A 23,167-nucleotide genomic window follows, 5' to 3' on the forward strand; every position below is an offset into this window, starting at 1 on the left:
AATGTCTTAATCTAACACATTATTAGAGAATACCTAGAATCCTCTTGAAAGTGTTAATTGATCATCTGGTCGAAATTTCATAATGAAACCTTCTAAAAATACAGCTCCATTGTTGTGTTTTCCATACTGTATTATTCTGTCTGTGTATTCAGTACACACTGAGGTGAGTTTCTACACTTTGATTTCTTTTGCCTTTGTTGTTTTCACACATTACTGTAAAATCACTGAACATGGGTTACGCCTCACAAACACACTCAAACAAACATGATTACTGTGATGCCATCACTGTTTAATCCACTAATCTAGTCAATGAAAGTGTAACATCACGGCCCATCAATCATGATCAGTTTTCCGATGCCATTCAAATCTAGTTGTCTGTCTAGATAGTCTAGTTGTTTTCTTCCATTACAAATTATGTTAGTTAAGATCATGTCCTGTTGTTTCAGAAAGAGTGGTGGATCAATAATGAAAATCTAATTTGAGTTTTAAAACTTTAGTGTGTGCAGTTTCAAGTGAGCAAACGTGCGTCGTCCTTAATTTATGTTGTTCTTTAATTCTTTCATATTACATTCATATTTACTCAATTATTAATATGCATTTTATATATCCAATTTTACTTATTACTTTTCTTTTTATATTGTTTCTTGCTCTTTCTAAGCATTATTATTTATGTTTAATCTTATGTTGTGTGCTGAATTGTCTTCACAAGGTCTCAATTGCAAGGTCCTCGATGTCACAGGATGATGCTGACGTTGTGAAACTGTAATTTTGTATTATCTTTGCTTGATATCATAACACTTGTTAAATAATTGCTAGTCAGATGAAGTCAGACTGAGCTTTGAGACAGATGCAACTAAGATTATTGAATAAACTGGTCATTTTTACTATTACTTCGTCACCTGCCTTCTGCTACATTCTCTTGCTGCCTCTGCCTAACTCTTGGGCTGGTGGAAGAGTGAGTTAACATAACAATCTGTAGTTGACTGGCTTTGGATATAAAAAAAAAATTCTGACATTTGGATATCTTATGACGGAGATAGAGCTCTACCTACACCTACCTGCTGTGACTCACTTTCTCTCTGTGTGTATGAGAGAAAGACACAGACATGAGACAGAGCGACATGCCTGATGTCAGACGTCTGGCCCTGATGAGGATTGTGGCTGTCTGTTTATCCTCCAGTCTAGAGACAGTGAAGGACACATCCTATCAGAAGCATCAGAGATTTTCTAGTGTGCTAGGTCAGATCTTCATCTCCTAAACATGCAGTGCCTTGCATATTTAGATTAAAACCCCTTACCCTAAGCATTATATTTGGCCATGTAACTTGTCTGGGAAGGGTGTTAATCTAAAACAGGCAAAGAAATCCCATAAATGTACACTGAGGTACCCATGCCATATCTAGAGAGCAGAATACCATAGAGACTTGAGGGCAGACTCTTTTGATTTGGGCCAGAATACAACCACGTATATAGCAACCAGAACACTAAAGCAACTATCTAGCAACCACCTAGAAACTAAAGGTAGACCGATATATCAGTTTTACAGATTAATCGGTGCTGATAGTTGCAATTTGGAACTATCAGTTATCGGCAAAAATATGCAGATAGTTGACGGTAGTTTTATTTTTTAAAAACACTTTAGAAATCATCTAGCAACAACCTAGAAACTAAAGGTACACCAATATATAGGTTTTGCATATCAATATGTGCCGATAGTTGCAATCTGGAACTATCGGTGTGACGAGGATGAGGGCGTGGCCGGGCCGTGAGGGTGCATGGCCGGCGCTGAGTCTCGTAATCAGCGGGAGAGAGAGATAAAGGGGAGCCGGAGATGCCAGTTCGAAAGAGAGAGAGAGACATACGCAGCCGCTGTGTGTGTGCGCCAATGTGTTTTATGTTGTTTTAAAATGAGTTTATGTCATTAAAGTTTACGTTGACTGTTCTGCCGGATCCTGCCTCCTCCTTGCCCACCCTTTACCTGTTACATTGGTGCCGAAACCCGGGAAGGAGGAGGGATGCGCTGTCGTGGAGTCCTCGCCGCAGCTGTCCCCCAGGGGACGGAGGAGTCGCTGCCGGCCGCTGGGATTTGGAGGAACCGCTGCCATCTGCCAGGAAGGGGAGGAGCCATTCCGTCTGCAAGGGGTCGGAGGACTCGCTGCCATCTACCCGGGGAGGAATGGCTGTCATCCACCAGAGGGCAGAGGAGTGGCTGAGGACCAGGCGACGACGTGTCCGGGGACCAGCAAGAAAGTTTTTTTCTCTCTCTCTCTCTCTGTGTCTCTACCACTGGCCCTTTCCCTCTCCCCTCTCCCTCCCCTCGTCTCTCCCCAGTTTCCCAGGAGGCAGGATGGACCATCGGCAGGCGGAACGGCCGGAATGGCAGCGTCTCCCCTCCAGAGACGGATGGCGCCCGGCCTGAATCGGGCAGGGGAGGAGTGTGACGAGGAGGAGGGCGTGGCTGGGCCGTGAGGGTGCACAGCCGGCGCTGAGTCAACTAATCAGCAGGAGAGAGAGATAAAGGGGAGCCAGAGACGCCAGTTCGGGAGAGAGAGAGACACACACGCGGCCGCTGTGTGTGTGTGTGTGTTTATGTTTGTTTTATGTTATTTTAAGTTCAGTTATGTCATTAAAGTTATGTTGACTGTTCTGCTGGTTCCCGCCTCCTCCTTGCCTATCCTGAACCCGTTACAATCGGTTATCGGCAAAATATGCCGATAGTTGATGATAGTTTTATTTTTAAAAACACCCTAAAAACCACCCAGCAACAACCTCGAAACTAAAGGTAGACCGATATATAGGTTTTGCCGATAGTTGCAATTTGGTACTATCAGTTATCGGCAAAAATTTGCTGATAGTTGATGATAGTTTTATTTTTTGTTTGTTCATTCATCTGAGTTCCTCTGTGGACTCCAAGGATTCTACAGTTAGAACAGTTTGGTTCTGCAGTATAACAGCGGCCTCTAGAGGTGAAATAAAAACAGTCGCTGACACTTTGTGGGGATTTGCTGCATATAAATCTTTCATCATTGACAATATTCATCCACATTTTTATCCTCACTTCTATGCATATTTTGTTATTTTTATTAGTTAATCAAGTGTTCTAAATCAAAGCGAGAGCATACAAAGAAAATTGCGACTATATGAAAACGTGGCTCGTCGGCGCATACATCGTCCCACCAACTTCATATCTTGTGAATAATAAAAAACCTTATTCCTCATTAAACCTCATCTAATGAAATATCTGGTGAATATATATAGGCTATATAAATTTGGTAAATACCGGTACTTAATAATAGAACATTGTAACGAGGCAAAGTCTACGTCATTTCAAAATAAGAGTCCCGGTGTATTTCAGGTTTGTTTATATTTAAAAGTTCTGCATTATGCACAAAATATTCTTTATTTTCTGGTCATTATTGGGATTTCAAAATCCCAAAATAAACAGAATTTCTGATTTTATAAATTTTTTCACTTTTAGCCTCTATGTCTGTGCCCAGTGGCGTATATTTGGCTTGAACATATGGGGGGTTGCAGCGTGAAGCATTTACATGTTTCCATTGATTATGGTATAACTATTGGAGGGGGGGTTGTACTTGCTTATTTTGATTATTTGGGGGGTTACCTCCCCCCATCACCCCTGGAATCTACGCCGTTGTCTGTGCCCATCATAGTTAGAAAATAATAAGACATTTTTTTTACATTCTATAAATCGATTTTAAAAACTGTATAGGCCGATAAATCAGTTATCAGCCATTTCCACCACCTTAGCTATCTGCATCAGCAAAATCCACAATATTCAGCCTCTACTAGAAACCACTAGCAACAACCTAGCAACCACTCTAAACACCTTAGAAACCACACAGCAATGTCCTGGCAACCTTCCACGACACTTTAGCATCATGGCAGGGAGTTTTGTTCTTCTACCAAAATTTTTGTTCTGCTACAGAACAAAAGCTAAAACACAGACCCAGACAAATTCCACTTTGACCAGACAACTGGTCGCTGTAATCCACCAGTCAGTGTGGAGGGGTCAGGGGTGAGTCACCTGTCTGTAGGTGAGTGTATGTGTCACTAATCTGTGTTTTGGATTACTCACATGATCCAACAGCTACTCACATGATCCAACAGCTGTGAGAGCAGAACGACAGTCAGTGACCGGCCAGCTCATGTGCGAGCGGACAGGTGTATGAATGTGTGTTGGCCTGCGCTGTGTCGTATCACCGTACAATGGACTTCGGTAATATTTAGTAATCTGATTGAAGAAGGTAGTGATTTACAGACATAGTGCTAGTAACCTCAGGACTATCCCACATCATTTTAGAATGAATTAAAGACGTGATCAGACTCTATTGGACGTTACAGACACTCTGATGTTTTTGAATATGCCTGTAAAGGCTGACAATGATGGAAGGGGAAGGATTCTGTGTAAGTATAAAGTAGATTTAGTTTTTATCGAAGATTCAAGAATGCTTATATGTTTTAGTTATTGTAGGGCCAAGAGCAGGGTCAGACATTAAGGGGGGCTCGGGGCAAAACTGCCATCGAAAGTGACAAAAATACCCCTGAAAATCTAAATACGGGGGCAAAAATGCACTCGTAATACTTTTTTTTTTTAATTTTTTTTTTATAACATCTGATTTTGTTCTTAATATTTTATTCTAAGGCTAGTTATACAGATTATCACATATACTATGATTTGTTTAAATTTTATGTGTAGGAGACTAAATATTCAGATTGAGAACTTTTGTTAATGAATAAATTAAATTGAAGAATTGAGAAAAAAAAAAAAAAACATTTAGAAAAAACTGCCAACATAAATGTAAAATATGCCCCAGAAAATCAAATCCAGGAGGCAATTTTTGCACCTTTATGGAAAAGTTAATTTCTGACACAGGCCAGTACAATGGCAGTGAATGGGGCCAATCTGTAAACATTAAAATACACACTTTTTCAAAAGTATAGCCACAAGATACGTGTAAACGTGATTTTTGTGTGATAAAATCACTTACTAACCACATCCGTGTAAAGTTATATCCAGTTGTACAACTTTGTTGCCATGACGACGCAACAGCACTAAGCCTTGTAAGCAATTGTATCACACTAAAATCATGTAGAACAGATCTTATCGCACTAAAATCATGTTAACACATATAATGTTCACATCTTGTGTCTATACTTTTGTAACAGTGAGTTTTTTAATGTTTACGGATTGGCCCCATTGACTTCCATTGTTAGTGCCTCACTGAAACCCGATTTTTGCGAGTCAAAAATATGTTTTGTGCTAAACCTTATGCCATAAATGCTGTAGATTGAGTTTAAGGAATATTTATTTAATAGCGTATGGCTAAAGTCTCCATTTGCTCTCCTATTAATTGTTCATTTAAAATAAATCTCCTTCTCCATCCAGGGCAGGTGGCCCAGCAGACGATGCCCTCTCGGCATAAAGAGCTCGTTCCTAGACCGGCCTGGATGGTGGTTGGTAAAATAACAGAGGAGAAAAAGAGAAGAGCTCATGCAGTCGACAGACAACCTTCAGTCGAGAATCCAGAGGTGACCGTGAAGCTAACACCCTTTGAAAGAGCTGTGTATGACCTCACTCACAATGACAAGATTGTCGATGACCTCACCTTCGGCAAAAGAATCAGCTTCTACGAGCTACGTGGAGAAATCGGCAGCGGGAACTTCTCCCAGGTCAAACTCGGCATTCACGACCTGACCAAAGGTGAGAGATGCAGTTGTTTAGTATTTATTACTTCATAACTTGCTGTCTCACATGCTCGTTTGTGTGGATGGTGAAGTCAATATGTCTTCATCATGTTTAGTACAGTAAGTCTGGAGGTAAATCTAGGTTAATCCAGGTGTTGTAAGATTACAGTTAATCTCTGTCACGATGTGTGCATTTCCATAATCCATAATCAATGGGATTTGAGAATTTTAGCATCAAAATATTGCATGCATCACCTATCAGCTTTAACAGTGGCATTGCATTTTCTCTCGTAACCAAGAAAGGGTCGCTGTAAAAATCCTGGATAAGGTGCGTTTGAACAAGCGCTCACAGAGACTGTTCTCCTCTGAGATCAGCTGCATGGAGAAGCTATCTCACCCCAATATCGTGCGTCTGTACGAAGTGGTGGAGACGTTCAGACGGCTTCATCTAGTGATGGAGTACGCTCCTGGAGGAGAGCTGTTCTCTAGGATTTCCACCAGGGGACGACTGTCAGATCTGGAGAGTAAACTGGTGTTCTCACAGATACTGTCTGCAGTTAAACACATGGTGAGTGGATGCAGGGTGTCATCACTGAGTTTAAGGGTTATTTTCTGTCATTAACAAAGAATAAAATCAAAACTGATCCGTTTTTGAATTTCTTAAAGAAGTATCCCTAGTTCAGAAAAGTTAAGCAATTAATCCATAGCATCTGCAGCACAATGTTGATTACCACAGAAAATACAATTCTGTGTTACAGTGAGGCACTTACAATGGAAGTCAAAACAGACCCGTCGCTCATTTAAATATTCTGTCAGTGTAATGTAGTCTTGGGGATTTTATTTGGACACTTTGAAAAGGCTGAACTGATGCCTTAATAGGGCTTTTCGATGGAAGAATAATAACGGTAGCCAAGCTGTAGGCTCGTTCCAAACACAATTTCCCCATAAATGAGCTATTTTTGAGCCCCACACCTTTCAGCCCTTCAAAGCTCTCACAATGGAGGGTAAAGTCTTTGAAGGAAATAGGGTGTAGGGATGATCACTTCTGAATGGAACGCACCCCATCATTCAGATGAGTTATAAAAGCTGTAGCAGCGTGAGCCAGAACTGTCTGAACTCTTTGCCAAATTGTCCCTTGCTAGTCATAATCCACCTCTGGTCTTTTGTATCTTCAACATGTAATAACCTGCTCAGACTCTAGCAACTTTATCTATTTCGGCAGGGCCATAGCAAGGTATTCTGTGCCCCCTTACTCTATATTGCTCTGGGCCTATTTCCTATTTAAAAATGCTGCTTAGAATTTGTTGTGGGCCCCCCTGGACCTGTGGGCCCTTAGAATCATTACCACCTTTCACCCCACTAGCTACGGCCCTGTATATCGGTAATGATTTAGGTTACTGCTAATGCAGCCTATCAAAAACCATGCCAATAATAAAAATGTCGGTTAACTGAAATTAACTGAAAAGATATATTCATCGTTATCCATACAGGAAATTCACATATTGAAGGCTACTACTCTGTATACAAACTGCATACTGCAAAAACAAAAAGAATAGTATGGTATGCCATTTGGAACGCACCTCATGTGTTCTGCAAATTTATAATATAGTAACTATAAAATTGTATTTTGTCCTTTTATTTAAAAACATCTGTTTTTTTTGCTCTCTGTAGCATGACAACAACATCATCCACAGGGACCTGAAAGCTGAAAATATCTTCTACACCACTACCTACTGCATCAAAGTGGGCGATTTTGGATTCAGCACTGAATGCAAACCCGGTGCCATTCTCACCACCTTCTGCGGCTCTCCACCCTACGCGGCCCCAGAACTCTTCAGGGACAAAGGTTACATCGGGCCGCTCGTGGACATCTGGGCTTTGGGGGTCCTACTTTTCTTCATGGTAACAGCCATGTTCCCTTTTAACGGTTCTAGCCTTAAAAGGCTGCGGTTCTGCATTCTCAGAGGGTCCTATGCCATTCCTGCGTACGTTCCAGATATGTGCCAGCATGTTATTAAGGGAACGCTAAGGCTAGTGCCCGCTGACCGCATATCCCTGGAACAAATCATGTCCGGGGCTTGGTTGAAGGGTACTGAATACCCACAACCTTACCCAAATGTCCCGGCCACACCTGAACACCTGGCCGACCCCTCCAGGACCCTATCTACAGATGAGCAATCGGTCAAGATGGCACTTGAGGAGTTGGGCATCACAGAAGCTCACCTGAGGAACAATGCATTGTTAGACATCCGTAGCCCATTGACCGGGGTTTATCGGACTCTTCTACACCGCACCCAGCGGAGGAGATCCGTGGAGGCGTCAGGATACACAGAGCTCTGTCCAACCAATACCCGACCCAGAAGACGGTGCTGGTCGCACCCCGTCCAGACTGTCCAGAGAAAAGACGAGTCTGCAGTGTGTTCCATCCAATAGACATGATGAATAGACAGAGATTTACTGCTGTGCAAGCTATTTTAATACAGAAGCTACACATCAATGTCTATTTGACTTTTAAAGCATATTTTTCATAGAAGGTGTTAATGTTAGTAGTACTTTTTTTATTAGTTGTATTTTTAATCAAAATTTCATACAATATTAAATAAATATTCTGGGTTCAATAAAAATTAAGCTCAATCGACAGCCTTCGTGGAATAATGTGGATTACCACAAAAATTAATTTAGACTCGTCCCTCCTTTTTTGTAAAAATAGGTAAAAATCTGTGATCCAGTGAGACACTTACAATGGAAGTCAATGGGGCCAATCCGTAAACATTAAAATACTCACTGTTTCAAAAGTATAGACAAAAGACGTAAAAAATTCTACATGTTAACATGATTTTATTGAGATCATTTCCAATTTCCAATTTCCAATATACAATTTATAGTTATATCCAACTTCGTTGCCATGAGGATGTAACACCATAAACCCTAAAACAAGTTTTAACAGAAGAATGAATGTAAGTGCTTTTATAAAATGATAAGCTTCATATTTCTGTCTTTAAACCCTCCAAAAAATGGCCCCATTGAAGTCCATTTTAAGTGACCAAGTGTTCTTCGATTTTTGCATTTTTTTAAGAAAAGAAGGGACGCTGCCAGGTCTCCTAAGCAACCAAATTGGTCTGGTTGCTAGGGTGGGTAGAGTCACATGGGGTAACCTCCTCGTGGTCACTATAATGTGGTTCTCTCCCTCGGTGGGGCGCGTGGTGAGTTGTGCGTGGATGCCGTGGAGAATAGCGTGAAGCCTCCACACGCACTATGTCTCCACGGTAACACGCTCAACAAGCCACGTGATAAGATGCTCGGATTGACGGTCTCAGATGCGGAGGCAACTGAGATTCATCCTCCGCCACCCAGATTGAGGCGAGTCACTACGCCACCACGAGGACTTAGAGTGCATTGGGAATTGGACATTCCAAATTGAGGAGAAAAGGGGAGAAAAAAAAAAAGAAAAAAATAGAAAAGAAGGGACGAGTCGAAATAAATGTTTGTGGTAATCAACATTATGCCACAAGATGCTGTCAAATGAGCTTAACTTGTACTGAACCCGGAATAATCCTTTAATCACAGTGTTGTATATTGTGAAGTTTTCTTATAATTTGTTTTATTTATTATAAACAATAATGTAATTAATTAATTAATACATCAATAATAAATAGCTTTAAAAGCCTTTTAGAAGAGTTTTCTATGAACAGTTAATGAAATAATATATTGACTGTCTTATGCTGCACTGTTTAATTTATGACTGGAATAAAACTGTGAACCGGTAAATTTCTTATGTGCCCCTCAGGCACGGACTGGCCATTGGGAGAACCTTGACTTTTCCCGGTGGGCCGGTCATCAAATGGAGCCGCATGGACCGCCGTGTTATGCAGAACACGCCACAAAATGGCGCCGCGATATGCGGAAGGGGGCAGCGATATGCAGAAAAGGACAGCAGGAAATCCCGGGCCGAATTTTCTTCCCAGTCCACCCCTGCTGCCCCTTATGTGTCCCTTTCTGACAACGGACATTACCGTTTCCCTACCTGGGATCATTTTCCCTGTCGATGTTTCATCAATCATGACGTGTATCCCGTATTTTAAGTAGCCAAAATCAGAACTAGCCATGCCTGATTCATAAAAGTTTTACAGTTTTGAGCAGTGCCAGATTAACCATATGGGCAATTGGGTGAGTGCCCAGGGGCACCACGACTCTGGGGGGCACCAACTCAGGGCTGGTTAAAATAGAAATAAAATATAAATTTTAACCCATTCGCACGTGTGCGTTGTTTCATTTTTAGTGCTTGTAAAATTCACAACTGACGCCTATTAACAGTGTTGCAACAAAGAACGTAAAATGAGTCTGACGTCCACTTTGCAATCATGGAATTTCGAGTGCTCAAACTTTAGCGCATGGTCATGGATGCGTTTTCAGGGTTGAGTTAATGTTTCCTCTGCACATGGAAAAATAGTATCAATTCATAATATTACTGTATATTACAAAGCAGGAAAAACTTGTGTGGCTTAATACGGCACTGGTTTTGAGTCAGTTTCCCAATTTAAAAAAAAATATATTTTTTTTTTCTCCCCAATTTGGAATGCCCAATTCCCAATGCGCTCTAAGTCCTCGTAGTGGCGTAGTGACTTGCGTCAATCCATGTGGCGGAGGACGAATCTCAGTTGCCTCCGCGTCATAGCGCGTATGGAGGCTTCACGCTATTCTCCGCGGCATCCACGCACAACTCACCACGTGCCCCACCGAGAGCGAGAACCACACTATAGCGACCATGAGGAGGTTAACCCAACGTGACTCTACCCACCCTAGCAACAGGCCAATTGGTTGCTTAGGAAGCCTGACTGGAGTCACTCAGCACGAACTTTCGACTCCAGGTTTGGTAGTCAGCGTCTTTACTTGCTGAGCTACCCAGGCCCCAGTGTCCCAATTATTTGGAGAAACCAGGGATTGTTTTATACCGAGACGTCAATCTCAACAGCTTTTCAATACATAGAAGAGAGCATAACTGTTAACTTGAATCACGCAAGTCTTTTAAATCAATCATGAAATGGTCCTTACGCCTATGAATGCACCACCGCGATGGGTGAAAGGTGCCATAGGTTGTTCCTGGCAGGCTACTTAGCCTTACAGGCTCCATATGGTTAGGATTAGGGTGGGGGCGGGGTTAGGGCATCTGCTGCCTGCCGGAAACAAACTGAGGCACCTTTGTACAATGGGCATGAACCGTGTTCGGAATGTTACGACAGTAAATCACAGTTTGCGGACACCATACAGTGAATGAGTTGAGCTGTAAACTGACACCTACCTGTCGCATAATCGTCTGCGACTTCTCTTAAAAAAACAGCATTTTTGCTGTTGTTAATTCCACACATCGTTCACTCCAAAAGTATCGTTTAGTGTAAAACATGTTAAAGATTAGCGGACAGGCGGTAAATTCATTAAGTGGGCTGTTTCCTCACAAATACAGTTTATTCAGCATACTGAAGCATCTCCTCCATAGACATCCATACAAAAAGAACGGCCACGGTCTCCTCGCTAGTGTACCGCTGTGTTATGCTTAGTTTTGCAATCATTGAAGGTGGAAGGGTTCTGGAGAGACGGCCAAAATGATGCGAATCGGTTCGCGATTTAGTCTGAATGATGCGGACATCTCACTCGCGAGCTGAATCGTTTGGGTTTTCATTCAGTACTAAAACAGTAACGGGGTACTTAAGAACACAGAGTTACTAGATAAATAGATATTTAACTACAGTCAATTGCGTGCAGCTTGTGAACGACTCGGGTAAAGACATTTTCCAACCAAAAGAACCCTAACAGTACAAGAAGGCACTTAAATTTCACCATGATGAAACATGTTTTTTGGACATGCACCGTAAGTAAATACTATGGTACATGAATACAGTAATCATTCAGTATCACTGAACTACAATTCCCTTGGGTAGACTACTGTTTTTGCATTGCTGCTCTTTTTTCACTGCTGTGTTTTAACCCACTGATGACCAGCAGGGGGTGCCAGATTCCAGATTGATTAGGTAGAACTGATAATCATTTCCGTTACTGCCATATTGGACAGCACATATTTCAGTAGCCTATATATTAAATATTAGTAAATACATTATCAGCTATACAGCAAAAATGAAAACCTGCAATTGTCTGAACAGATGTGTATAAATGAGTGCAAATGCATGAATGGAGAACACAGTAAGGCAACATTTATGTGTTTTAATAGTCGCTTTGTTGACAAAACAGATTCATTGTGTTTGCCATCTTTCACATGAAACGCTGTGATGAAACAGTTAATGTCGTCCTATCAAGACTTTCACACCCATGTTTGATTAATAATAATACAGGTGAAATGTTCACAAGCAGTGCCAAATTCTTTTCATTTTGATTCACTGTAATTTTATGAAATGAACAACTATGAAAACATGAGTCACCCACGCAACCTTTTAGCGGTTTGATCAGTCAAGCCCTGGAGCGATACTTTACTAAAACACCTCCAAATCAGATTATCAGTTTGACATTTACTTTCCCTGTCATGACAATTTATTGAGCTACTATAGAGCCAGAAACCTTCATCTTTTATAGAAATGGCATGTTCATTTCGCTCTGTTAAAACATGTATACTGCCTAAAGCTCTGTGTACCGGTAATCATTTTTATTAGCACACATGCAAGTTTGGGAAGGAAATTTGGGAAGATATTGAAGTTTATTAGGAAAGTGGTTGCATTTGGAGGTTTGTGGCTGGTGGCAAGTTTTATAATACTAATTTTTTGTGGCTTCAAGGGGGAATACGGTTATAGATGCCACAAAACAAGGTTTCGGCATGCAGTGTAGTGCTAAAATATAAGTACTATTCAGGGATTCAATTTCTACATTTTTTGCTGCAAAATCGGTTCATTATGGCCTGCGAACAAGTATTAAAATGTAAGGTTTTTCATTTAAGGTACATCTTGCTTAACAATCCATTCCCCGAAGCAAATGCTTTTATCATGTTTTTAGGTGGTGCAGCATATTTTTGGCATAGTAGATTGTAATTGTGGATCTTGGAGTTCCCCAGTAATAGCAAAACCATGTTGAAATGTAGGTGTTTTTCAGCTAGAAACTAGTTCTTATATTGTGTGAAAATGAAACACACTTCGGTCGGTGACAAATAAGGTTGTCCGAGGTGATGGAAATGCCTTGGCATAAAAAATAAATAGTCAAAAATAAATTAGTTATAAAATAAAATAATAATTACTCTTTTTGCATTAAAGAATTATTATTATTATTAATAATAATAATAATAATAACAAATAAAGCTGCAAGCAGCAATGCGGATTCCTCCTCAAAACTGCAAATTATATAAAAATTGACATGGTAGAGACATGTACTTCACACATGTACACAACATTTCATTAATTTGTTATTAAACATTGCAAGAGTCTTCATATGAACTGGTGATTGAATCAAAGTATCGGTTTTATGACTAGCGGATTTGTAAAGCATTATTTTAGCATTAGCGATAAACAATAGTAAACTGTAATTCTGTCATCTTTTGACATATCAAGATGAAATTTTGCACAGTTCTTCAGAGTGATGTCGAAGAACTGTTAGGATGGAAAAAACATTAGTCAAAATGGCATTTGATTTTTTTGGACATATGGATATTGAGACAATGTGGACATTTACATAAATGCGCACCTTTCAGCCATTCTGTATTGTATTCATTTTTGCTACATATCAAATTGAAAGACATGTATCCTACACATACATACTGAGTTTCAAGTCAACTGGAGCTATGGTTCAGGAGGAGTAGGTTTGTGTAGCTTTAGACAAATTGTATTGTACAAGAAAATCCATCATGGCGGACTTTAAGGGTTCTAGAGGCTTTTTTGTTCCTCATGAGAAATGAGGCATATATACCAGGTTTCAGAAATGTTGGACTTATGGGGTGGAAATGGCATCACTTTGAAAATGGACAAACTGGGGTGTGGCCTGTAGTGCCACCTATAGGCTCACGTGGGCCATTTTTGGTGTGTAAGTTACTCGTGGCCTGTAGTATCAATGTGCCAAATTTCAAAACTTTTTACCAAGGAGATCTTGAGTTATTGGACAATTTAGAGCTACAGGAATAATAATAAGAAGAAGAAGAATACAAACAAAAACAATAAGTTTCCTCCTACCAGAGGAATCCTAATAAAGATATCCACATCACATTTTCATCCTGGAAATTTAATCCTGCACCGCGAGAAATCTAATCCGGTCTCGCAGGTCTTGCGGGCAAGGGTGTAGCCAGGAAATTACTTTTGGGTGGGCCTCAATCAAAATGGTTGGACCAAGTTTTCGGCCAAAAAATGTTTTTACCACATTTTCGTTAACAACAGAGAAGCGGCTCATGAAATCAGAGAATAATCTCTAATATTCTGGGTGGTCCTAGGTCAAATTTAAGTGGACCTAGGCCCACCACGGCCCACACTTGGCAACGCCACTACCTGCGGGAGTTCCGCGGGATTGCAGACCTCTGTTATGATCTTCATTATTTAAACTGTTATTGCGTGACCTAAATTTGAGTTCATTTGATTATAATTATAAAGTTGAAACAAAAACATTTAAATAACAAATCTGCGTTAAGTCTACTTGCATCTAGTAACCTTAACTTAAATAGTTAAGTTCATGCTGTATGAACACCAAGTTCAGTGAACTTACATTTTGGAGACATCATTACTCGATTCAATTGAGGGAACGAGTTTACTCAATCAGTTGAGTAGAGTCAACTTATTAGGGTTTTCAGTGTATATGTGAAGAAATGTAATCTTTGTGTCCATGTTTACATGTTGGTTACACCAGCTGACTTTTTTGTACTGTACTAGGTGGACAAAAGTTTTTCAAATATTAATCCAATTTTAAAGCACATTTTTTCTCACTGCTTATTTTTTAAGAAATAATACTATAAGATTAGTCTGCTCCACTTATGGCAAAAAAAAATTGAATTTTCTTTTTTTTAATTTTTTAAAGAATTTCAGCTTTTAATCATACTTAATGTCTCCGGATGATTACACCACATGACATTTTTTACTTTAACCCCCCCCCCCCCCCCCCAGATTTACAACATGTTCATCACAGAAGAGGTGTATTCAAGGTTTTTTTTGTGATTTAAAAAAAATATTTTTATGGATCTTTGAAAAATTTAATATATCCAGAAAAAAAAAAAAAAAAAATGAGTGTCACGTCATTCACCAATATATAAAAAATACAAGCTGTTTCGGGGGGCCTGGGTAGCTCAGCGATTATTGGCGCTGACTACCACCCCTGAGTCCGAATCCAGGGCGTGCTGAGTGACTCCAGCCAGGTCTCCTAAGCAACCAAATTGGCCCGGTTGCTATGGAGGGTAGAGTCACATAGGGTAACCTCCTCGTGGTCGTGATTAGTGGTTCTCGCTCTCAGTGGGGCGTGTGGTAAGTTGTGCGTGGATTGTGGAGAGTAGCATGAGTCTCCACATGCTATGAGTCTCCGCGGTGTCATGCACAACGAGTCACGTGATAAGATGCGCGGATTGACAGTCTCAGAAGCGGAGGCAACTGAGACTTGTCCTCCACCACCCAGACTGAGGTGAGTAACCGCACCACCATGAGGACCTACTAAGTAGTGGGAATTGGGCATGCAAGTTTGGGGAGAAAAGGGGATAAAATAAAAAAAATTCAAGCTGTTTATATTTTAGTATAAGTACTTTATAGTAGAACTGTATAAAGATAAAGTAATATTTAAATTAATAGACACATGGGCATACTCATATGCCACTGTCTGAACCTTGGATTTAGGATGAACCCCACCGAACCTCACCGAAATGACCTGCCGCTTGAACTGCAATGCACCTCATTGATTTCTGCCTGCATCACCTTTGTCTACTGATGGACTACACTCTTATAATGGAATACATAGACTATCAGTTCATTGACAACAAAAGCCTTCATCAGCCAACTAACAAACAACAATGTATCAATGTGAACTTCTGCAGTTAATCCAGGATGAACTTCAAAGACATTAGTCATTAATCTTACAATTCATACAAAATCTTTGTTTAAACACTGACCCTTAACACTTACAAGTTTAATAATTTTAAACCATGACTTGCACTATACATAAGTAATATTGGCATTATATTCATGATGTTAGTCAGACGGGAACTGACCCCCACAGTGAGTCTGGTTTCTCCCAAGGTTATTTTTCTCCATTAATGAACATCTTATGGAGTTTTGTGTTCCTTGTCACAGTTGCCTTCGGCTTGCTCACTGGGTTTCTAAATACAATTACTATTTAATTACTTATTTTTATGCACAGTGATGACTCTAAGACATTATAGATATTACAGTTTCATTTTCTGTTAAAGCATGATTTTCTGTAAAGCTGCTTTGAAACTATGTGTGTTGTGAAAGGTGCTATACAAATAAAAATGACTTGACTTGTTGAGCAAAGCAGTATTGAGTTGATTCTCTCTCTTTGTATCATGGAAAACAGTGTCTTATATTCATTTTTTAAATGATTGTATAATTTAAGTTTGTATTTCACATGTTTGCATGTGTGTCTCTTAATGGCAAAGGACTCAGACCTGTAACTTTCTCTTCCAAACTGTGTTTCACCAACCTCAGAGTCTTCAGAATCATGTTCAAAACAGCATCCCTCATAGTTGGCATCTGGCATGGTATGCTATTAATATTCCTGCATGTCAAAGCTGCGCTTCAACACGATCAGAGCTGCATCTATTAACAAAGACTGGGTCATCTTATATAGAACCTCTTTGAAGAGGAAATCTAATCCCTCTAAGCTATACAAGCCTTCCAATATCATAATCCCCAATCCACCAATAGCAAGAGATAAAAGTTGTCATGGATTAATAAAACAATGGAAGAGCTGGGAAATACACTGAATAGACACTCGTCAGGTGGTTCCTTAGGCAAAATTCACATTGAGTCATGTTTTTGCATTCAAATCCTATATTTTAAACGACCCACATATTTGTTCACTGTTTGCTTGTCTTTATTCCTTTTTTTTCCTTTTTTTTCAATTAACATTTTTTATTGATTAAAAAATACACAACAGAGAAAAACACAACACATACACATCGAATCAACATTTAACCCCCACTTATATCCCTCCCCAATCACCAATCCCACCCTGACCCCCAGTGAACACCCCTATGGTCACATATCATAATACACACACACACACACACACACACACACACACACACACACACACATACACACACACACACACACATACACACACACACAAAAGAAAATATAATAAACATACATAATTAAACTAAACTTCTCTCTCCCCATACCCTCCCTGAGAGTCTTGTAAGATGTAAGAGCTTCTTGAAGGAGTGTTACTACACAAAACAAACTCCATCTGCTAGGCAGAACCAACACAAAAAGAAACAAAGAAGGCGCTCAGCTTCCTCGGACAGTCAAGTGAATGTTCAGAGAGTCAGGTCCACTTGGCTGTATCAAGAGCATCACACAATAACTTACTCATTCCATTGACTTTATAAAGGACATTGCTTGCTGTGGGCATGTAAATATTTTGCAGCCATCCTTAGTATCTATTCTTAATTTGGCCGGGAACATCAGTGCAAAAGCGACCTTCCATTGATGTAAGAGTTTTTTGCATTCCTTGAATCAATCACGTTTCCCTCTTGTCGAATGCGCAAATTCCGGGAACAAGAAAATGTTGTGGTTCTTCCAAGAAAGCCTTCCTTTACACCTCGCCTCACGTAACACAAGATTTTTATCGGATGATCTCAGAAATTTGGCCAGAATTTATCTGGGCCTGTCTCCCTCAGCAGATCTCCATGCCGGAACTCTGTGAGCTCGCTCGATTTCCAGCTTATGGCCTGTTATGTCGAGCAGACTCGGGAAGAGCTTGTCTAGGAATTTTACCATATCTCTTCCTTCTTTGTTCTCAGGAATTCCAACAATTCGGACGTTGTTTCAGCGATTACGATTCTCCATATCTTCCAACTTTTCCCAAACGCTTTCCAAGTCCATCTTGGTTGCTAGCGGATTAGCAGCTAATTCCCTCTCTGATGACTCCGGATAATCAATCCACTTCCCAACATCTGACACTCTTGTAACCACCTCAGTGAATTTCATCTCCATGGCAGTGATCGATCGACGTATTACAGCAAGATCCTCCAAATCAGCAATTGCCGACATGCTCGACAGTTGATGCTGAATCTCTCCCGCCGCACCGTCCAAACTGAGTCTCTGGTCTGTGGCCCTGTCAGGGGTATCAGCTTGAGGATTTCGAATTCTTTGACATATTGTCTTCATAGAAAAGTTATGGAACAGGGTGTATCGAATTTCACCGGTTTATGACACAAAAAGTATTACAAACTAGCAAAATGTGCAGATCTCGCTGATCACACGTCCGACCCTCGCATGGTGCCACGCGATGAAAATTCTGGCATCATTCACTAACCCTCATGTTGTTCCAAATCCATTTAACTTTCTGTGTTCCGTGGAACACAAAAGGAGATGTTAGGCAGAATGTTAGCCTCAGTCACCATTGACTTACATTGTATGGGGAAAAAATATTTCAATGAAAGTGAATGGTGACTGAGACTAAAGGCCTGTTCACACCAAATCCATGACGATTTTGCAAGACGTATTCACACCGAGTCCATACAAAAATGAAACGAAAAACTGTTTCACTCCTGTACAGTAGGTGGCACTGTTGCTGTTCTACAAACATTTATACCAGTCTCCTGCTCGCACCTTCAGCTGTTAGAGATTAATATATTGAACGCTATTAAAGCATTTATTTACCTAATTTAGCATAACTGGTTCATTATGTTCTTTCCATGGTGTTGATGCATTTTGAGGAGTATATAACCTGAGTTTTTATGCGAGTGAGATGAGTAAAGAGCGCTGTTGGATATTTATTTGCTGCGAGTATATTCCAAACAGACACTTGATGCCAACTTCTCTTTTCTGATGCCTGGGTTAATGCCTGGATAATATAACACTAGTTACAGTGATATAAATGCACGTTAATTAATTATGTTAAGAATAACAGGTGTATTATAAAATATGATGCATAATTTAAAAAAATAATATACAAGAAAACGCTGGCTCACGGTCTTTTCTTTATTTAAATTATTGCAATACTTTGTTACATTGTCATTGCAATAAAAATAGCAGTGCGGTTCTGCAATTCGTTTGTCTACAGTAAAATGTTGCATGTAAAGAGTCTTTTCATGGGATTTTACTATGAGCTTTGTGCAAACGAATTGCTGAACCTCGCTGCAATTTTTAATGCATGAGAATATAACAGGCACAGTGATATATATATTAAATTATGGACATAAAGACAAAACACCATAAGCAGACTTTCAGAAACAGACCGGATTTATGTTGGCAGTACAAAGGGTTCATCGTTCATGAACTGCAACTACTTATTTTTAAGTAGGCCTATAATTTTCGGTTGTACTGCAGCTGCAGGTCCAATGCCAATGTTTGGTATTTGATTAGCACCACCAACGCTCTGGATTGAGCAGCTGCAATGACTCTGGAAAAATTACAAAAAGCTCTTATCTCATGGTCGGTCAGTTTTCATTGCAGTCCGAAGAAAAAAATCAGACCACTCTCTGTAAAAAAAACCTTCGGATTGTCGGCGGATGATTTGTCAGACCCAATGTGAATAGCGCCATAGGAATGCATTGTTGCCATTCAAAAGCTCATACAGAACAAACAATCGCACCGACATGCTTTAACATTGTGCCTAATGTCTACTTTTGTGTTCCATGGAAGAAAAAAAACGCTCATATTATGCGTTTGGAACAACATGAGGGTAAGTAAATGATAGCAGAATTGCCATTTCTAGGTGAATCCCTTTTCAGTTGGTCAATAAATGTCCAGTAAATTACGCGGCTCCTTACACGTATCATGGCAGTTCAGAGGTGAAATGTCCACTGTGTTGCGCTAAAAGTGAATTAAATGTTCTCCCAAACAGATGAGGTTTTTAAGTTTAATGCTTTATTGAGTTTTAAATCAACAAAACCAACCTCCCTACCCTAAACCTTGAACTTAAACCTAACCAATAGTGTCATAAATGCAAATGTGAAATGAAATCACAAATACGTCATTTGTGGTGCTTCTATGACACTTTTGGCTCACGTGTGGACCCGCTTGCTCTTCAGGACTCGTACCCCGCTCCTTTACATCACAAGTGCAACGCTCTATCAGTCGAGCTACTGCACAATTTGATCAGTCTGAGCTTGTAAATGTAGTTGATTATGTAATGCAAACGTTAAAATGAGTCATGCGCTATAGTAAAAGTGTTTAGATATCATAAGATAGCATTGTGTAAGGAACAGAGTGAAAAGTAAGTGTTTATGAACTGATAATCTGCCGTTTTACTCGTGATCTGTGTGATTGTTGTTGTAGTGCCTCTAGTGTTTATTTCACCAGGAAACAAGCCTCGTAAAATTTGACAAAACACATATTTTGCAAAAATGTTGGTATTCTAATGTGTTTCTATGAGACCAGGTTAGGTAGGGACAGCGTAAGATGACATAATTGCTTGAAGGATTGGTAAAAAGACAAGGTCAAATGTGCGATGATGGCGTCCTCAGGCTTTCAGCTCTTGGCTGAGGGAAAGTTAAAAGTGTAGAACTGTTTTCAGATCTTATCAATCAAACACTTCATTACCATGGTAAATTACATTTTACAGCCTCCACATCTGGTGTTTGATGTACAGAAATCCAGCGTTGCTGCAGGATGTTTTTGTCCCGAAGGCAGAATGAACTATAGCAATTTATCATGAAGCCAGTTTCTGAAAATACGGCTCGTTGAGATGTTATCTGAGCAGACATGCCTCGACCTCCATCACCACCAGCGTGGAAGTGAGGAGAAACACAGCGTGTAGGTGAAGAAATGGGACTTCACACGGTACACGTGAAATTAGAGCTTCAGGACGAAAGCATCATGTTCGTACCAGGAAACGCAAGTATTCAGACGGCGTGTCTAAAAGCTCGCTATTAGGCATGGCAAGACGTCAATGGTTGCATAGGAAATTCTGGCAAATCTATAACTAGTGAGAATATGGTATGGTGCTATCATGTTTTTTTGGGGGGGTTTTTTTTGGACATGTATTGTTTGGAGGACCATGCAAATACCAAAGTAAAATTTAAAGTGATTCAATAAGGGACCAAAAATTTAAATTATTTATTCTGTATTTTTTTTTCACCTTTTTATTTATTAATTTTGTACTTTTATAAAAGTTTTGAAAATGCTAAGAGGCATTTTTATTGGTAGTCTCTGACTTTTGGACTCACTGTATATCAAAGTACCGTTGTATCGGCACTGTACTTTTATGTAAGGGCTGGCCTTGATTATTATAAGTAATTTTAACAGCCTTGATATATTTAACAAGAACTATCAGCTGTAATTTCCTGGATCTTTACTGACCCTGTTTTACTGTGCGTACAACTATTCCATTGTTTGACGAGAAAGTGAAAGTAGGCTACAACAATAAAAACTATTGAACAATTTGTGTTGCATAGTGTAAGTTCAGTCGACTTAAATGGTAAATCGTTTTTGAACCATAAAGCTCTCTCTTGTAAACATTTCATAAATTTTATAAACAAGTTCATAAATACGTCGGCCTTATTAATGGTATTTTGTCAGATTTTGTTTTACATTATATGGTGTGAAATAAACTGAATTTGTGCAAATGTTAGATTCAGGATGCAACTGAAATCATCAGCATTACGCAGTCTCTGGAATACTTGATCAGGTGCGTCCCAAATCGCACACTTTTCTATGCCATTATGTAGTGTAAGCAGGGATGGATTACCGACAGGGCCAATGGGGCCAGTGCCCAAGGGCCCTAGACTACCAGGGGCCCTTGACTGCCCTGGGGGCCCTGGGCTTTAAGGTTGCGCGATCCAGTTTTGCATTTTCCCCCCTGCTCGAAAACCCATTAACAATGAAAATGAACCAGTGCCCAAGGGCCCTAGACTACCAGGGGCCCTTGACTGCCCGGGGGGCCCTGGGCTTTAAGGTTGTGCAATCCAGTTTTGCATTTCCCCCCTGCTCGAAAACCCATCAACAATGAAAATGAACACCCCCCCCACCCCTTTTGGGCCAGTTACTATGTAAAAAAATGGTGGGAGGGGGGCCCTTGGACATAATTGGCCCCAGGGCCTTTGCAAGTCATAATCCGTCCCTGAGTGAAAGCACACTGGAAAAAATGACTAGTAAGATTTACTTAATTTTTATTTTGCAAGTTTTTCTAGGTAAATCTTTATGTTATATAATTAAGTTAAATCTACATAACTTCATGACATAATATTGATTAAAAAGAGTAAATTTGACTTAAATACAATAACTTTTTACTTACAAGTATGATATGCATGGTCCTTTAAAAAAGTAGTAAAATTTAAATGAACATACTGTTACAACGTTTCGAACATTCGTTACAGATGTTTAATCGTGTACCACATGACACAGGGAAGCTTAATGGTGTAAATAAACTTGCAAACAGTGAAACCGTGCAAGCTCATTATTTATTCAAGCCCAGTGCATGTTGGGAACACCAGCTTCAAAAAGTTAAGTAAAGTTTACTTATTTTATTTACCAGTGAAATGTACTCAAATTAGCTAATAAATATGACAACGTTTTCTACTTTAGGACTGATACATGATGACATATTGTAAAGATATGAAACAATCATAAATAATATTTACAGTACTTATAAGCAAGAGCATTCATTTTTACATGTTTTAATGTAGAATTTACTTAATATTTTCAAGTTCACGCTTAAACTATCTTATTTAATGTAGAAAGTACTTTTCTGCTATATTTACTTCACCACAAAATTATTTTTTTCAGTGTGTGGTGTGAGCAGTGTGTTCACACTGACAATGCAACAAAAGAAGTGCGCTACAAGTACCAGGATGATGCACAAAAAAACCAAAAAAACGGAGTGAATGCTGGACACTTCATGCACTCAGCGCTCGCGGCTTGTCCTAAGTAGCAAAAGGGGCGGAGTTACCTGGCCATGACAGTGCCCTGACAAAACAGTTGTAATTAATGATGAATGTAGCAACTGGCGAAACTTCTGTGAAGACAGTGACTTTAGCAATTGTGAGTTGAATGCTTTACCGTCAACCCACACTATGTGACTATGCATGCTATTTGAGATAAAAGTGTTGAACTGAATTTGGCTAACGTGCTAAAGATAGCATGCATTTGAAACGTCCCTTCCGTCAGCTGAAAAACAGTGAGTGCTTCTGTGTACTATAAAAGCTATACTACACTTTTAAAAATTGATACATTAGATGGCCAATTGCATAGTGTATATAGTGCATCTTTAAGGACACAGCTATTGTGAATGTTCAGTTGCGGCATTCTGCGCTAAAATGTTTTTGTCAAAAACTGTAGAATTGATGTCCTAAAGAGCTTTGCCAGTTTCTCAT

The 23,167-nt window shown here is 39.8% G+C and overlaps 2 protein-coding genes across 4 annotated transcripts in view; one reads left to right on the forward strand and one right to left on the reverse strand.

Annotated features, from left to right (window-relative positions):
• Nucleotides 1-16,386, reverse strand: part of LOC127441450 (uncharacterized) — a 26,633-nt gene extending 10,247 nt beyond the window's left edge. The window contains exon 1 of one of the 2 annotated variants that reach the window (XM_051698899.1): nt 16,289-16,386. In XM_051698899.1, the coding sequence (XP_051554859.1) occupies nt 16,289-16,373 (85 nt within the window). In that variant the 5' untranslated portion in view covers nt 16,374-16,386. Of the gene's footprint in view, nt 1-5,627; nt 5,668-16,288 lie in introns of those variants that run through there. The other variant, XM_051698901.1, reaches the window with a different exon arrangement.
• On the forward strand, nt 4,163-9,373 carry LOC127441442 (serine/threonine-protein kinase NIM1-like). Of its 2 annotated transcripts, XM_051698887.1 has the most exons (5): nt 4,163-4,237; nt 4,363-4,425; nt 5,408-5,722; nt 6,006-6,274; nt 7,378-9,373. In XM_051698887.1, exons 1-5 carry the CDS (start codon nt 4,228-4,230, stop codon nt 8,137-8,139), a joined length of 1,419 nt encoding a protein of 472 aa, XP_051554847.1. In that variant the 5' UTR covers nt 4,163-4,227; the 3' UTR covers nt 8,140-9,373. The 2 variants fall into 2 exon arrangements, with proteins under 2 accessions (XP_051554847.1, XP_051554848.1); XM_051698888.1 differs by having other exon boundaries at nt 4,163-4,425; nt 5,413-5,722.
• Nucleotides 16,387-23,167: the final 6,781 nt, after the last annotated feature.

This window comes from Myxocyprinus asiaticus, chromosome 5, assembly GCF_019703515.2.
Source record: "Myxocyprinus asiaticus isolate MX2 ecotype Aquarium Trade chromosome 5, UBuf_Myxa_2, whole genome shotgun sequence".
Classification (NCBI taxonomy): domain Eukaryota; kingdom Metazoa; phylum Chordata; class Actinopteri; order Cypriniformes; family Catostomidae; genus Myxocyprinus; species Myxocyprinus asiaticus.

Coding starts and splice junctions, on each gene's coding strand:
- LOC127441442 (XM_051698887.1), top strand. Junction 4,426..5,407: donor TGGAAGGGGAAGGATTCTGT/GTAAGTATAAAG, acceptor TTCTCCATCCAG/GGCAGGTGGCCCAGCAGACG. Junction 5,723..6,005: donor CATTCACGACCTGACCAAAG/GTGAGAGATGCA, acceptor CTCGTAACCAAG/AAAGGGTCGCTGTAAAAATC.